Raw genomic sequence first — 16,667 nt, 5'->3', positions numbered from 1 at the left:
ATGATTACTTGATTGTATTAATCAAAATTAAGAGTTAGAATTCATATTATTAAGGGAATTACAACCTGAAAACAAACATATACTCAAGGACTTTGACACTTTTCAAAATGCTACCAGGTATTATGACATTTCATTTTACTGCACAATTTTTCCACTGAGCTAAAATGCAAAGTAATTTGGAATGGAAATAGCAGTATAAGGTCAAATCAGTTTGTTTCACTATACTATGTATGTAAACGAACAACTTTAAAGCTACAAGTATTTTATTCCTTCACTGCTGCTATGTTTTTTGAGATGGCTTACATAGAACATCATGTTTTCCAATTTTACATATTAGAAATTGTTTTTAAATGGCAGTGTTTGATGAACACTTAGATTTTAGAACTATGATTTCAGTATTTTTCACATGAAACACTTGGGATGCTTAATACTTTGCTGTGTCATGAAGATGTTAATAGCTTTCTCGTAAGTGTAAAATGTATGAGTAATCCCTAAGGATCAGTGTTATCTGGTGCAGATTGCACTGCAAGACCTCACAAGACATTCTTGAAAAAGAAGTATGAGCCATTCCCTAACACTTTACAGGCTTGTTTTCCAACTACTGGAAAAAAGAAAAAATAAATATTTGCATTTTTTTATACTCGGTTTTGCTACACATCCTGCCACTGTCAGAAAACATGCTGGCATTATTATAGCCTATAAGCTGCCAATATATAAAAATGGTTGTTCAACCACTTCCTTGATAGAGCAACTTATTAAAAGACATGCTTTTCCTATTAGACTGACAAACTGTGTAGATATACGTGCACTTAACTAAACTGTATCAGGGCTCTGGGTTGCTTTGGGGACTGTGTGGGACCTCCTGATACCACCCTCATTAAGGTACTGTGAATCCACTACTCTGGCAGAACAAATTCCCATCCCCAAATGCACATTTCAAAAGCTAAAGCAGTAATTCACACCCTAGTCTGTTAACAGGAAACATTCACCCCCTCTGAGAAAGAAACACAAAATGGCAGACAAATCAGTGAGACTGTATTTTGTAATGGAAAAACACCCTGAGAATATCTCTTCCCTCCACTGTGAAGGTAGCTCTTACTCTACACTGCACTGAATTCTGAGGCTATGGAAGACAGAGGCATCATCTGTCACAGTATTACTGTACATATATGTTTGAAGGTACAGTAGGGAAGCAATATGGTGATTAATTCAAGACTCAAAATCAAAAGTCCAGGCCTTTCAAAATATATTTGAAGCTAATCAGATATCTTTTGTCAAATAAACTGTGTTTTCATTCTTCACTGTAAATTGATTACAGTAACAAGAACTGTGAAGCATAACTGATGTTCAAAAATAATTACAAGGTATTTTATTTTATAGACTAGCAAAATTTTAATGATGGTTTAACCCATAGCTTTAAATAACTCTTAAAAAAAATAGTTGTATTTAATGAAAAAGGTACTTTCTCAAGAACTTGACAATAATTTTCCAAAGTCACATAAAATGCTAATGCAAACACACCATCATGGTTTCTAGGTTCTTCAAGGAGAAGTTATTTCAATTTAAAAGATAAAAGATGTAAGATTGTAAGATGGTGCGCTCCCATTTTCATGTAAAAATGCCTGCACAGTAGCTAAAATAATCTACTTTCAGAAGACACATGTTCAATTTATTAAATGATAAACCTAAAAAGCTGTATTCTGAAGATTACCTTCATCCTCATCAATATTCTTTTCAGAGTCTGAATCTATTTTTCTTTCAATTACTTTAGGATTCATTTGAAGAGAAATGCTGAAATGCACAAAATATCTGCTGAATAAAATGGAATCTTTAGAGGGAAATATCATGAGAGTCATCTCTCTTCTTTCACGGTATGGAAATTTTCATGTGAAAATCTCTGGGAAGAACGTTTTCTGGGAATTACCCATCCTTGCACAGAAAGAAAGGAGGGGGTGAGGTTGAGCTTGTCTTCACCTAGAAAGTCTCACCTCGACTTCTTGGGACAGATCCTGGATTTGATGAACTAGTGATCTGGACGGTAGCTTTGGATTCAGGAGATCCAGGTTCATTTCTGCCATTCCATGAAGATTTCTAGTGTTCCCGGGTGAATGGCTTAGGTAAGACTATTGCTTGCAATACAAAGGTGTGCTAGAAATCCCTGAGCTAGCTCTAGAGGAGCTAGCATGCAAACACAGCACCATTTATGCAGAGATGACAATGGAATCTCAGAAGTAGTGCAGCTGCCCCACTGCAGCGCTGCACAGGGAAAGCTGGGAGCTGCCCACGCTCATACAACTCTGCAGCTTCTGGTTCAGGATTACATCAGTTATCTCTGGCCTGTGGTGAATAAATATAAGGAACATCTGATCCCCTTTTTCTCCTTTTCTGTGCAGTAATGGGGACCTCTATGTGAACTACTTCGTTGCACATTAATGGAAAGTACTCTAACCCCTCATTTTTTTTGTTGATGTAAATTTAAATTTAAAAACTTGTCAATTAACCACAAATAGATCAGCTTCTGTGTTCCAAATGCCCAGGCATTTTCTGAAAGCAAAAACTTCCCTAAATGAAGTGGCATGGAGTAAATTCAGAGAGGTCTGCCCCTGGCTTCCTAAACACTTTTTTAATGTACATGTGGCTAAATGCTATCACCCAAAGAAATGGTAAAAGTTCATCCTTCAGTAGAGACATGCATTTTCTGTAAAGACTTTAAAACTCAGTTGTACAGACTAGCAACTAACTGAGTTTTTCTCTGATGAGGCATGTGTCCTGCTAGGTGACATGTTCTACAGTAATGGTAGCCTGACATTTCTTGTGAATTGTAGGGTATATGGAATATTGGTCACTTTTCTATAGTGTGACAGTGCCATTCTCAGTCCAGAAAGTTAACCTCTGTGGTTCTAATTTTGATACCATGGGTATAAAGTGAAGATAAAATTTATTTATGGATCAATCCCCATACCTTCACATAATGGGAGAAAATTTTACTTCCATTTCAGTGAGATTCTACTGCCATGTAAACTAGTTAAAATGACTTGCATAAATAATACAAAGGCACATATCAATCCATATACTATGTCTCAGTCAGTACCTTAAGCATAAGACTAGTACAAAAACTGAATTTGAGTCAAATTGTTGTGAACATTAAATAAAAAGTTCTTTCTATAATGTTTTATAAAATGCTTTTTCCAAACACACTATTTGTCTTTTTATTTAAAAAGTCCTTTGTAAAACTCATATCAAATAGTATTACCTTTTCATAAAAAGGTATTATAAGATATACTTTACTCCAACCAAGCAAAAGAACTCACTTTATGACAATGCCTATTCGGCCACTTCACTTCTGATGTAGTAAAAGCTGCCTGAGTTTATTTTATACTTCTTTTTCCATTTAAAAATAAAGTAAGTATTTACTTTAACATTAAAACCACACTGTTATTCATGTCATTCTTTTTTCATCTGGCTAATCTCTTTAGACATCTGGCCTTTGAACCAGTGTATTGTCAATACATCTAGTGTTTATATCCACTGGACATGTTATGTTAGCTCATGTAATATTTACTGTTTTGCCAGTGATCTTCCATAGAACTACATTCTCTCATGAGAGCATAACTGAACCCAGCACCCCATTTATGCAGCCACTGAAATAGTCTGCTTATCTTGACTCCAGTTCATGCAGCAGTTATCTATTTATGTCTTATTCTTTTTTTTTTTTTTTTTTCTGTAATGTACTGCGCAAAATAGTATCTGGGTACAAAAGAAATCTTGAGCATGCCTTTATGTGGCTCTGGCTGAATACAGACTGAGCTCTTCCTGACTGCTTGCTTTTTTATTAAAAAAAAACCCACCAAACAACAATCTTTAAAAAGAACATCTCAGGAGGGTACTTTAAAGTTTAAGATAAATTCTAATTTTATCCAAATTTGTAAATAACTTTTCTTCAATATCAACATTATAAAATACAAGAGTTCTGTCAGATTCAAAGTACCAGAGTTTCACTGAGTAAACAAACTTCTTATTTAAGAAAATAAAATGTTTAATTGTGTGGCTTAAACCAAATGAGAATCAAACTCACTTTTCTTCTGATGGTAGAGTTGCATGTGGTAAAGAGAGGTTACAGAAACTGATTTCATTTTTCCAGTGAGAGTGGCTCTTGATAAGCCCATAAACTCCATTCCACAGCTTACACATTTTTGGAAGTATTAAGTGTGGTTTGCCTTGAAATATTCACACTTCGATGTGTTCATTTGCATTATTACATTTAGAAGCCTTGGGGCTTTATCACTTCCTTTTCTTGAAATGGCACAGTAATAAGGAAAAGTGGTTATGCTTATCACCACCCGTCAGTCAAACACCTTCTATATTAACAAAATATAATTTTTTCCACTCAATGAATGGGCGTGTGATGTTTCATACACATGTCAATATTAGTATTACTTTGCCTGGTGAAGAAATCATTTTATTTAACAGGAGGTATGACTGGAAGTAAACGAGAAGAAATTCCCATTTACACTTTAATGAGCAGGGACAATGCAGCATGTCAAACCGATGCACTCACTATAATTTAGGAGTAAAAGTCATGCAATTTTGCACAAACAAACCATACTACATTTTCAGTGTGTTGAAACCTCCCAAAACTCAGTGTACAGTAAGGGCTGCATACACATTTCCTGTACTAATGTTTAATACCATGGGTATTCTTCCAAAGGAAATCTCAATAAAGAAGAAAATAAGCAGATCACCTGGTGGTTTGATAGTGAAAAGATAATCTATGTATCTATGACAGCCTCTTTCATTAGCTTTTCATCCTGTCAAACAATAAATATAACCTTTAACCTTGTATATGTAATGAATAAAACTTGAGCCTACACTGTCTAATCAAATGAGAGGTCCAATATATCCTACTGCTATGGCACCTTCTATGCCCATGGGCCCCGGTTTTAAATCTCATATGTAAAAGGGAAAAATGCCTGGATAGGGGAATTTCCAAACACTTCAAAGAAAAAGGACAGAAGAATTCTCAGACTAATATTTAACTGTAATTGTTCTGAGGCAACAAACATCTGGAAGTAAAAGTACCACAATAAGGAGTGCTACATAAAACCAGAATAAAATGGAATAGAAGGAAAGGACAAGTTACATGTTCCAAGACAGCTTTGCAGAAATGTATATATTTAAGTTTGAGTTAAATGCAAAAGGCATATGCTTTGCTCTGTCACTGACATCATAAGCAAGCCAAACACATTTAATTTCATTTCCACAAAACACGAGTTGCATTTGTTATGTATGTTCACTTAGGAGTTATGATACTGCAAAGGTAGTGTATCATATTTTATACAAAAAGCCTAGGAATCAAAGGTTTAAAAATTTCAGAAGTACTGTCAATTATCATACTTGAACAATTATCATACCAGAGCTTTGTATGAACTTTGTGTGATAATACACAATTTAATTAAGTTTTAGAAAGTTAGATTAAGCATCTACATTTAACTATCAAAACTATTTTCAATCAGCAAAACAAAGCATAATGTTTCTGTTTTAATTTCATTGCATTTGTGTGCATTTACCACATATATAATAGTGTTAAAATTCTAAATAATTTCAAAAGATTGTTTGAGAGGTATTAATTACTAAATATTAAGGACACAGGCTTTGTAAAACCTAAGAAGGGCAAACTTGCTGAAAGAGAGAAAGCCAGGAATTGACAAAGGAAATTTTATCCATCAACAGATTAGCTGGAGGTTTTGATTTGCCACCAAATCTGCAGGAATATTTCTCCATTGCAAGGTAAAATCTGACAGAAGGAAGTGGCTCCTCATGGAAAGGATACTGTGTGTGACTGCCCCAGAGGTCTGGCTGAAGCTTAATAGCACACCCTGGTTCAATAATGTGAACAATAAATCACTAACTCCTGCTTTTAAGCACTAGGCTACTCAGGATTCACCTCTCTAACAAGGAAAAAAGGGGCTTACTTACAGATACAGGATGATATCAAAAATGAAAACAGAATTGCCAAGGAAATACTTCAGATATGTTTTGATTTTGAAGATTTTTACTGATAATGCACAAATTGAAACAGGATGCAAGTAATGCATAACAGCCCAAGTGCACAAAGTAAGGCATTTATTATTAACTGGCCACTGTCCTCTACAAAAAAATATTAATCTATTTTTCCTTTTAAAACCATTGTAAAATGATCATATGTTATTATAGTAAACACTGGAAAAAAATGACAATTACACCCCTTTTATCCTGAGGGATCCCACAACACTTTACAGATTGCACGTGTTTTCTCACGCATCTATGGGATAAATGCAGCCTAGATATTGCCAGACAAGAAAGACCATCCATTCTCCTTAACTAGTTCTGTGTAGGGCTTTTTTTTAGTGGTCAAAACTCTAGCTTTTCAAGAGGAAACCACTGGTAGCTTTTGAATAAAAGAATGCAGTTATCAAATTGGGTAAGAAAAAGTCCTCAGGCAAAATACTGCTGTGCACATTGCACGGATTCTTGAAGAATCATAAATAACCAAGGACTTGATTTTATATTTCCTTTCAAGGGAGAGCTCTACTAGGAGTGCAGTGATACTTAATAAGCTATACAAGCACTAATTCCATAATGAGTCTTTACTAACTCATGAGGAAAACCTATCTATTCAACTATCATGCTACTTCCTGTAGCAATTACATACTTTAATAGGCTGCCATAAAAATTTGGACTCAACCAAAACTAAGTACCTAATGAAGGATTCCTGAGACGCTGTCTTAATCATGTTGCACTTCACCACATGCAGTGCTATTAATACTAACAAGAAGTGAGTTTGGGAGATTTTGAAAAGTGTAAGCATCTTAATGAAAGGTTTACCACTATAAACAATTCTAAACCAGAAATATTTTTATACATGCTAGGGAACAAGCCAGTGCAGGATGATCACTGATCTTTATTTAGCTCATGTCTGTGGATTTTTCCTTTATTGTTGCTGGCACAGATTACAATGGTGTTACAGAATTGAAAAACACATTTGCGAAACATACTTATAATATTGTGAAGGCTCAGAAGTTTTACATAATGTAAATAGAGTCTCAACTAATTTGTTTAAATTTGAGGCACACTGTGAATGTAGATTAATTTCTGGTTTTATTTATTTATTTGTTTAGGAAAAAAAGGAGAGAAAATTAGGTGTGTCTATCTGCTATTATGCAATCAAGTCCTACGTGATTTATTTTGGAAGTCTCACAAAAACAGGCTTCCAGGAATGGATAACAATACATCTAGAGGTACTGGAAGCATACTCTTTCCAACAGAGATATGAGACTATGAGATACCCGTGGTGGGATCTCTCCGTTGCTGCCCAGGATGTGTATGTGCAGGAAAAGGAGGAAAGAAAAGCAGACTTAAAGGCAGAAGCTGCAGAAACTCTCATCTCTGTCTAGCAACAGAAGGGAAAGCAGGGGCTGCAGCACAGGCCTTGGGGGTCATTTTCTCCTCTCCAGCCTCATTCCTTTAAGTTCCTCTCCTCCAGCCTCACTAAGTCATCAAGTGCTGGCCCCCTATGGTTTTGAGCCTCAGTCAACTTGGACGGGCAACTTCTGCCTCCTGGCTGAGGAACTGTGGCAAAGATGAAAGAAAGCTGTCCATGCCCAGATAACAGAAACGACACGCTGGGGATGTTGCAAGGCTACCCACCTTCACTAACTAGGGAAGTACACACACTTTCTTAGCTGATAGGAGCCAGGAAAGAGACTTCCCACAACCCAGTTGCAAACCCTGGTTTTTGTGTAGAGCCCTGCCATATGCTTCTGCTATGATTGGTCAACACACCTTCTCTCCAGTCTGTTGACACAATCAGAGGACCACAGCTGGGTATAGATGGCAGCCTGGTGCTATTAGAGAAACAAATACTAGGAACTGTGTAATTATAAAGCAGTAACTGCCCAAGTCTGGCTGGAGGACAAAACCCACAAATAATGAAAGGGATCAGATACTCCAGGGTCTAAAATACAAAGTACTTGTTTACTGGATAATTATTAAGCAAAGGGAGGTGCTGCTATTACATTACTTATCTAGTCATTGCAAAATAAAGTGAAAAATTAGTTCAAACTTTTTCTTTCCAAAGGATCAGCTTTCAAAAACTAAGGGATATAATTAGTGAGATGAAGTGGTCTGATGTGATCCATATCATAAGGTATGGAGGAGTTACAGGTTTGGAACCAGATCAGTCAGGGATATGGAAGTAGCATAATGTAGATACTCAGTATAAAATCATTCTAAAATTGAGAAGACTATTTCAGACTTTTCTGACTTTAAGATCTTTACCTAACTTAACTAAATTATATATATAAAAAACAAAATTTCTTCCTGAAGGGGCTGGCTGACTGTCTTTAACAAAATTAAAGCATACCTTTGAAAGATCTCTGAAGTTCCCTGGAAGGGTCAGGTCTAACTCTTCGGATTCATAGTTTGTTAAAACCCATGGAAATACAGGGTATTGGTTCAAATCATTGTACGTTCGTCCTATGAAGAAAGAAAATGTTTCAAGAATTAGAAAAAGGTGTCCACTTCTCCAGCTGAAACATAATATAGTGGTTACTTTTGGTGCATCACATGTTCCCAGTTCCCACCACTTGATAGAATCAGGTATAAATCTTCCAGACAAAAGTATTCATTTAGATGCACTTATCTTGAATCAGAAGTCAACACAGAAATCAGCATAATATAAAGAGCACAATATCTTTTAGGATCAACTAAAATGCACCATATGCCAATAAACACTTTCTTTTTTATTTCCATTAAGCTATTTTCATAGCATGAATGTTGAAATGTAAAACCACTGGACTATTATTTTCCTAACAACTGTATGCAGTATCATTACCTGGCAAGGATTAAAGGAGACTCCAAACAGCAGGGGCTAAATTTGAGGTTTTTAAATCTAGGTCTATCCTAGATAGACCGTATTAATCCATCATTCCCCATGGCTCTTCTTCACTGAAGAAGTGGTGAGATTTCACAGCAATCATAGAATCAAAGTGGAGGAAGTCATGTTTGCTTTAATACTATTTTGTAACCACTTTGAAAATTTAAAATATTTTTATCCCTCCTAAAAGACAGCTGACTGTCCCAGGCCACTCCCTCCAAACTTAATGAAAGAAACACCGCTACCATCCCAGTGGTTCAAATGTGCAAAAGCCATCTTTATGGTTTCAAAAGAACAATCTGCAACTGAACTTAAAATTATGAATTCATCACTGGGAAAAGTGTGTTTAGGAAAGTCTGTTATTTCTATCTCAGCTGATATTTAGTAGAATCTAACATTTCAATGATAGAACAAATGAAGTTGCTTAGTACAGAACCATCCACCATATTGATTTACTGAGAACCACACAATATGCAACATGAGTCTTAAAAAACAAAATCAGGTCATAAATATATGTGTGTGTGTATTTATATAATATAATTAGCAGACTGAAATAACCCAGGTTAACAATTCCCAGTCCTGCAGCAGATTTACAGCCCTGTCTCACTAACTGCTTCCTTCCAGATTCTGAACAGATTCCTGGGGTACAAAACCCAGCACAGGAAAACACAGGCTTCCTTGTTCTGAATAGCATTTTCAATTCTCCACAAAAATCAGCTCTGCCTTAATGAAATGTGAAACTTTCACTACTCTACAAACACCTTATTTTTTCAATAGAAGTTGATGAACAAGAAGCATGTTTCTATTTTGTACATAGTTTCAGTGAAAACAGGAAAAGTGCATCTTTTTAACAACTGTGTGTCCTCATTTTTACATTTTGAACACAGATGTTCTCAGGAATATAAAAAAATAATTGAGTTGCAATTACAATTTTGTTAAGAAAAGCAATAAGGACTGTGTGCCACACACAAATAAAGACGGATAGAAACAAACCCATCTCTTTAATATCAACAATGAATGAATGCAAAACCTCTCTTGGACAGAACGAGAATGTATCAAATAATTAAATTGAGAAATACACCAGAATTTATCCATGTGAGTGAGGAAAAGGAAAGGTACTCTTTAGCAAAATATTAATTGTTCTACATTTTTCTGGAGGGGCTCTATATATCTTAAAGTAGGACAACTCTGCCTCATTTTCCATATCTGGCAAATCAGAATATTATCTTCCCTTTTGGCAAGGATTAATTACATATGATTTGTAAAGTTTATTGAGACTGTCAAATTTAAGGTTCTATAAAATATGGCCTTTATGAAACTATACCTTTATACAATCAATATTTTTCTCACCATCAGAATCCTCAATTAAGAATGTGCAAAAGCTTCCACAAAAGAAAGACATTTGTGTTTATGTAGACAGCAGACTAAAAGAAATTTGAGATTCAGGAAGAGAATGACTGAGATGACTGTAGTCTATTACAAAAGCATAAGCAAAAATGATGATTCTTCAGAATCAAAAGTTTTATGGAAAAGAGTTCACAGTTATAAAGACCTTCAACTGAAAACACTTTCTAAAAACATTTGGAAGGGTGAGGATATGCTTTCGCAAAATTTTGAAAGGAAATTTAGGGTTCTCCAAAATTAATTTTTATTTCAAGACTGAGATTTTCCATATTGGGGTTTTCTTTAATTTTTATATTAATTTCATTCATTTAATTTCAATTTCAGTATTCAGTCAACAAGATTTTGACTTTTTGTTCCTATTCCACACAGGAAAATCATAAATATGTGAATAGCGCAAGAAAAATGCAATCCTGAGCCTAACTGCTGTACACAAGTTCTCCTTTACTGTGTGGTTTTGATAAGTTACTTATAGTATGGACACATGAAAAAATTATCACGTGGAATTAGCTCCATGTCACGACACTCCAGTAACTCTTGTGTGCATTTTTTTACCCCTCAGTGAGAAATAATTTGAAGCAGTTTATCCCTCAGCTTAAGTAGGATAAATTACAAACAACGGAGCCTATGTGATCATGTATTTGATAAATATAATCATAGTCTTGTGAAAAAATAAACAAAATATTTACTTCTCTCCTACTTAAATATTTATAAATCCTATTTTATTTATGAAGAGATTAACTACTAAGAATATCTATTAATTTGTTTAGTAAAAAAGTTAGTGATTTATTTTTATCAATTCAATAATTTTATTTTTAATATCAACAAATAAAAAAGACTAGAGAAGACGAACCATAATTTAAATTGTGAAAGGAGACCAAACCTATGTGATTAGGTAAGACCACACATCTATGTTTATCTGAGTGGAGGACAGTGATCTAGGCCTATAATGGGATTACAGATCCCTAATTCTAAACATGCATAAATATTAGTGGTTTAACTTTATTAGGAATGCTTTCTTGATCAGTTCTGGATTCACAATGACTATTTTCAGAGTAAAGTCAGCAGATGAATATATTTAGCCATCTCACCAATTATCTGGTGCTTCCAGCAAGAATTATTTGTTTTTTTCTGTAGCTAAATAAATATAAAACATAAACCTGTACCGCTATTGGTAGTCCCTATACCTTTTCAGAAGCTTCAGATTTTCCCCCTAGTAGGCTTACAGAGATTAATATTAAAGGCTGAATATTAAATATCGCAAGCCTGTGACACTAATCTACTTGAACAATAAAACTGAGGCATAGTAAATGAGATCTCAGAAATACTGGATATGTTTCTTCATTAAAAAAAACTTTTTAATTAAACCATCCAATTTAATGTTTTTATATGGCACTTTAGTTTTGAAGGTAAAGTGAGCTAGAGACAGCTGACAAAGAAATTATAACTGCAATTCCTTGGTGAAAATGTTAATGACAGCAAAATATTGTTTAATTAGATGATTGCAGCATCTGGATTAACACTCTTTAAGAGCGATGTTCCTGTGCTTGTCTGCTTCTTCACACTTTACAGACATTTTGTCATCTCTAGGTCATTAGGAAAGAATTTTTAATGATTTTTCTAGAAGCAAGTAGTTCGAGTTACATCTAATTAGATGACAATAATAAGCCCAACACATGCAGTAGCTAAATATATACATAATTAACCAGTGAGGGCTTGTACATCACAGAGTAAAAAAGTGGAAAATGCTAAACAGGCGAAAAAAAAGAGGGAGGGGGAAGAAGTTCATCTGAATTTATTACCTGACTTAAGATGTCATTTTTTTCCACAAACCTTTAAAAATAATCCCTTTCCACTATGAGAAATGACTTACAAAAATTATGGATATAATTATTCTCCACTTCTTTTAAAAGCTGTGGCAGGTAGGATTTAAAAGAACTAAAATTCCAATAAATAAAAATGCAAACACACATTCTGCAATTTGAAAATAAAAAAACCTAGCAGAAATCAGTTAAATACTGAGAAATTGATTTGAAATCTATACTTCTAACTAAAAGAGTAGGCACTGCAACCATATTACAAGACGATTTCTTGTTCCCACTCTTCTTGATTCCTTTTGCTGTAGTGGGATTAGTTTTAAGTACTTTTGTCAATAAGCTTGTAACTGAGAATAGTAAAAATTACTTGCTCCCTATATCACCCAGAGGGTTGACATACATGCTGATCACATGCGATACGGCCTTTTCCTGTGCATCTAAAGAAAGGACAATTAGAATGATCATAGCTACTTCCAAGCATTCAAAGCTAAAGGATCCCTGAGAAGGCAATAGGTAGGAGGAGGGGGAAGGTGGCCAGGAAGGCTTATGTCTACATAACCAGGACAAAAACCAGGGGCACAGAGAGTATAACACTGAGACTGATTGATAAGTCGCAGAGTGTAGTGTTTACCTTTGGGAGAAAAACCCAGAGCTGTAAACATGATGAAATATGCTCAAGTCAGAAAAGAGGGCAAGAAAGAGGTGAAGACCTTGGAAACAGAATAGGGAGGAGAGAAAATAGTTGGCTAGAGGGCCAGACAAACAGGTTGAAACAAGACTTTATAGAGTTTGGAAAATAGAGAGCAATTTCAAATTGAAATTGCAATGAGACATCAGGCCAGTGCAAGTGATGGTAATCAGATATCCTTGGATAGGAAATTATCTAGAAAGAGAGAACTGTGATAGCTGAAGTAGACAGTTATTAATTCATGAGTACAGATCACAACAGAAACAGTTAAACTAAAAATGAAGCCAGGTAATGTTCCAGAGGTGGTAACATGGTGATGTAAAGATTTTTTAAAAAGTCATAGAAAGATGGACTTTTTCCAAGGGGACACTTCAGTATTTCAAGCATTGATTAAGAACTTATAGAATAGCCAGGGGCCATGCTTGTCAAGACAGAAAAATTGGCAAACCAGAGAGAGATTTAAGGAGAGATTCGTATATTTATTTCAGTGGTCCTGTTCTACAGAGACCAACCCATCTGTGTAATTAACAGTATTAACGAGCAGTCAAAGGACTTCTTGTGGGAAACGACCCGGTTGCATGTCACAAATGAAAGAAATGAGTTGGTGTCAGAAGCCTCACTTCTAAATTGTCTCTCTTCTAAGGCTGCCGTTTCTTGAATAATTTCAGAAAAGGATCACAAGAAAACATGACTGATTTCTTACTGTTTTGTAAAATGGGCTAGATACTACTTAAGGACCACTGTAAGAAGAAAGAAAGCTACAAAGAATTGGCAAAAAAATGTATCAAACCACTTCATTACCACTTCATTAGTGGACCTCTATTTATTTGGAAGAGAAGAAAAATCAACAAAGGGACCTATGTATCAATTACCAGCAGATAATCCACATTTCTTAAGTGCCAAACCTCCACACCTCTTAACTGACTAAGCTATATCTCAGATATGCTGAATAAACCAGTAGGAGATAAAAGGCAACGCAAATAAAAAAATTTTGAAGCTTGTATTTCTCGATGACTAAAACCAATATTGTCAAAAAAGAAGATGCTGCTTAAACAAACAGTTATAGTCTAATATGAGGCCATTGCTGCCTACACAAACAATTACTGGCAAAGAAGTTGTATCTTTTAAGGAAATATTTCTTATGTGGTCTCATTACAAAAGAGTGTAATTAAAAATTTATTTGGAAATTGGATTTCCAAAGAAGAGAGAAAAGAAAATACATGTCTTCACTTGGCAAAGGAGGTCATGAATGTATCCAATACTCTATCTTTGTATACAAAACAGAAAATCTTGTATCTGCTTCTGACTGACAAGGGTCTTGTCCACAGTCCATATAAGAACTTGCTTCTGTTTAACACAGAAGTATCTGGACAGTTATCAGTTCAGTGTTATCAAAACAAGGGCAACATGTAGCAGAGATACTTTACTTCCAGTACTGTATTTCTGGTAGATATAATAAATATTTTAGTGCTTCGTTAGAAAACACATATTTGTTGTAAAGGAAGTATTTTGGAGAAATACCTTTCAACAGAAGATTTACAGAAGCACAGGCACAGCTGTAAAAGCAGTGGTGTCAATCAGGCTGCCTCATAGCTCGCAACCCTGCAGTTTCCCAGATCTCAAGCCCTGGCAGTAGATTGCCATACGATAATGGAGCCAGGAAACAGGTTGCAGATGTGAGAACCTCTAGGCTTTATAACATATATTTCTGTTTTGAGGCTTTCTCCACTGACATTGGACTTGGAGCTCACATACACTCCATTGTGGGTGGGTTTCTGGTTTGCCATGAATTTTATGAAGAGATTCTCTGCAATACCCCCAAGTTCTTCATGAGTTTTTGGAAGTCAGCTTCCTAGCTGAAGTTCAGACTTCATTAGAACTACAAAACAAGGTTATCTTTCAAAAAAGATATTGGGGGGATATTTTCTTCTGTCAAAATGCTGAAAAAGTTTAGGGTTTGTTCCAAACTGGAATAAAAAGTTTATTGTCATGTGTAGAATTGCCTGTTGGCTTTCAGTCAGTTTTAATTCTCTGGTTTTCAAAAAAGTTTGTATGTGTGTGTGTCACTGGCAGAGAGTCCAGCTTTTGATGGTAAATTTTATTCTAGATTTCAGAAAAACTTCACAAGTTTCTATTAGAGTGAATCAGTGACTGCAGATGTTATAATGATATTAGCAACTGAAATCTATTTATCTGTGTTCATAGAGACTACAAATCTTCAAAATCTTCAAGAAAATGAAGTAGAAATAAAAAGAACATAATACAGCAATGCAATCATGCTTTCTTACAAGCTGTTTGCATTGAGGGCCATTCTAACCTGCAATAGCCATAGGTGATGTCAGCGGACCCTTTACTTTGCTAATCCTGCTGGAACACTATCAGATGTGACAGCACTCTTGCTGATTTGGAAAGCAACCAAGAATCTCAGCTGCTTTTAGACATCCCTCCAAAATCTTTTATGAGATCGTACAGTGATACATGAACATGATGACTGTTGCCCTTCTTGGAAAATGAAAACACAGCAGAAAATATAGAGACTGGTAAGGACCCATTAGCAAAAGCCAAGCAATGCAGATGGATTTGAAATAAAAATCAGAGTAAGGGATATTCTTTGTGGCAAGGAAAAGGTCTTAAAATATTACCCAACGTATTGTTCACATCTTAGTAGAAGAGTATGCATGGTATTAATTTTTATTTGACCAATACTGGTCACTTCCAAAACTTTTAAAAATCAGCATATTGGCTGTCCTTCAGAAAACATATATTTGCGGATCCATGTGACCTCAAAGAATCATTAAAAAGAATGACTTTACAAAATGAGCCAATTAATACAAGATGGAGACAAAGAGTTAAGCTGAACTGCTTCTAGAGACTCAAATTTACCTCCCTCTCTTTCAGGGAATATGGTCTTTACCTAAATTAGAATTTGAATTCGATCATGCACTGCTGAAAGACTTCATAAGATGGTAGGTAATGCTGTGAAAACGAGCAAGTGTGGTTATACAATTAACAACAGTGAGATTATATGAACAAATGAGATTTACCAGTAAGAAGTTGAGAGCAAAAAATCTGCCAAAAACTAAACGCTTTGAGTCAGAGAGAGACACTACTAAGGTACTGACCAAGCTGCTGGAAGCTTTTCCAAATACAGTACAAGCTTACAGACACACACAAAAAAGAATTACTGAATCCTCCAAACCTTCGGTATAGCAGGTGGTACCTGGAATGCAAATGTCAGGCCATCCTGTTGTTAGGCAGGTGAATGACATTAGATAACATTAAAAGAAACTTGCCTCATGTAACTACCCAGGTGTTTGGGTATAAAGCCTGCCTACCAGTACTACTATCAAACAACAGGTCAAAAAACATTTTTCCTGAGCACTCTGAGATACTCTGAAAGGAATCTCTTCAGGCTGAAACTTGTTTATTGATGGATACTTTAGCCTAAGTGTCACTGCAATTCCTAACTGACTTCAGACATAATGATGGCTTCCAGGTTTGGATGCTTTGGTGATGTACCTAAAAATAAATTACCTTGGAGTTTTAAAATGATTAAAAATGAAAAATAACTTATCAAAAATTGGCTCTGCTCTTGTCTACTCTCATTTGAAGAGTTAATGCTGCTTTACAGAAGAAATGAATACATAAAAGGAAATTACAAGTGAAGGACAGTTCTGTCGATAACATGTTGGGCAAGGACTGAGGGGACCTAGGCTAACTTCCCAGCTCTCCAGTAAACCCTCCCAGTTCAGGTGAGGCAGTCAGGGAGCCTGTGAGGCTCTGCCTGCATTTCCTCATGACCAAAAGGGCAGCGGATGTGTGAGAGACACGGAGTGGCTGGAGGCAG

The 16,667-nt window shown here is 35.5% G+C and overlaps 1 protein-coding gene across 1 annotated transcript in view; it reads right to left on the bottom strand.

Moving 5' to 3' along the window:
* The window catches only part of NBEA (neurobeachin), a 414,406-nt gene that overhangs the window by 80,145 nt on the left and 317,594 nt on the right, over positions 1–16,667 (bottom strand). The window contains exon 46 of the mRNA XM_026862195.1: positions 8,402–8,514. Within this exon, the coding sequence (XP_026717996.1) occupies positions 8,402–8,514 (113 nt within the window). The remainder of the gene's footprint in view (positions 1–8,401; positions 8,515–16,667) is intronic.

Source organism: Athene cunicularia (assembly GCF_003259725.1).
Source record: "Athene cunicularia isolate RWA chromosome 1 unlocalized genomic scaffold, athCun1 chr1_part1, whole genome shotgun sequence".
Classification (NCBI taxonomy): Eukaryota; Metazoa; Chordata; class Aves; order Strigiformes; family Strigidae; genus Athene; species Athene cunicularia.
Note: the sequence above shows the minus strand (reverse complement) of the source record. Positions and strands in the feature narration are given on the sequence as shown.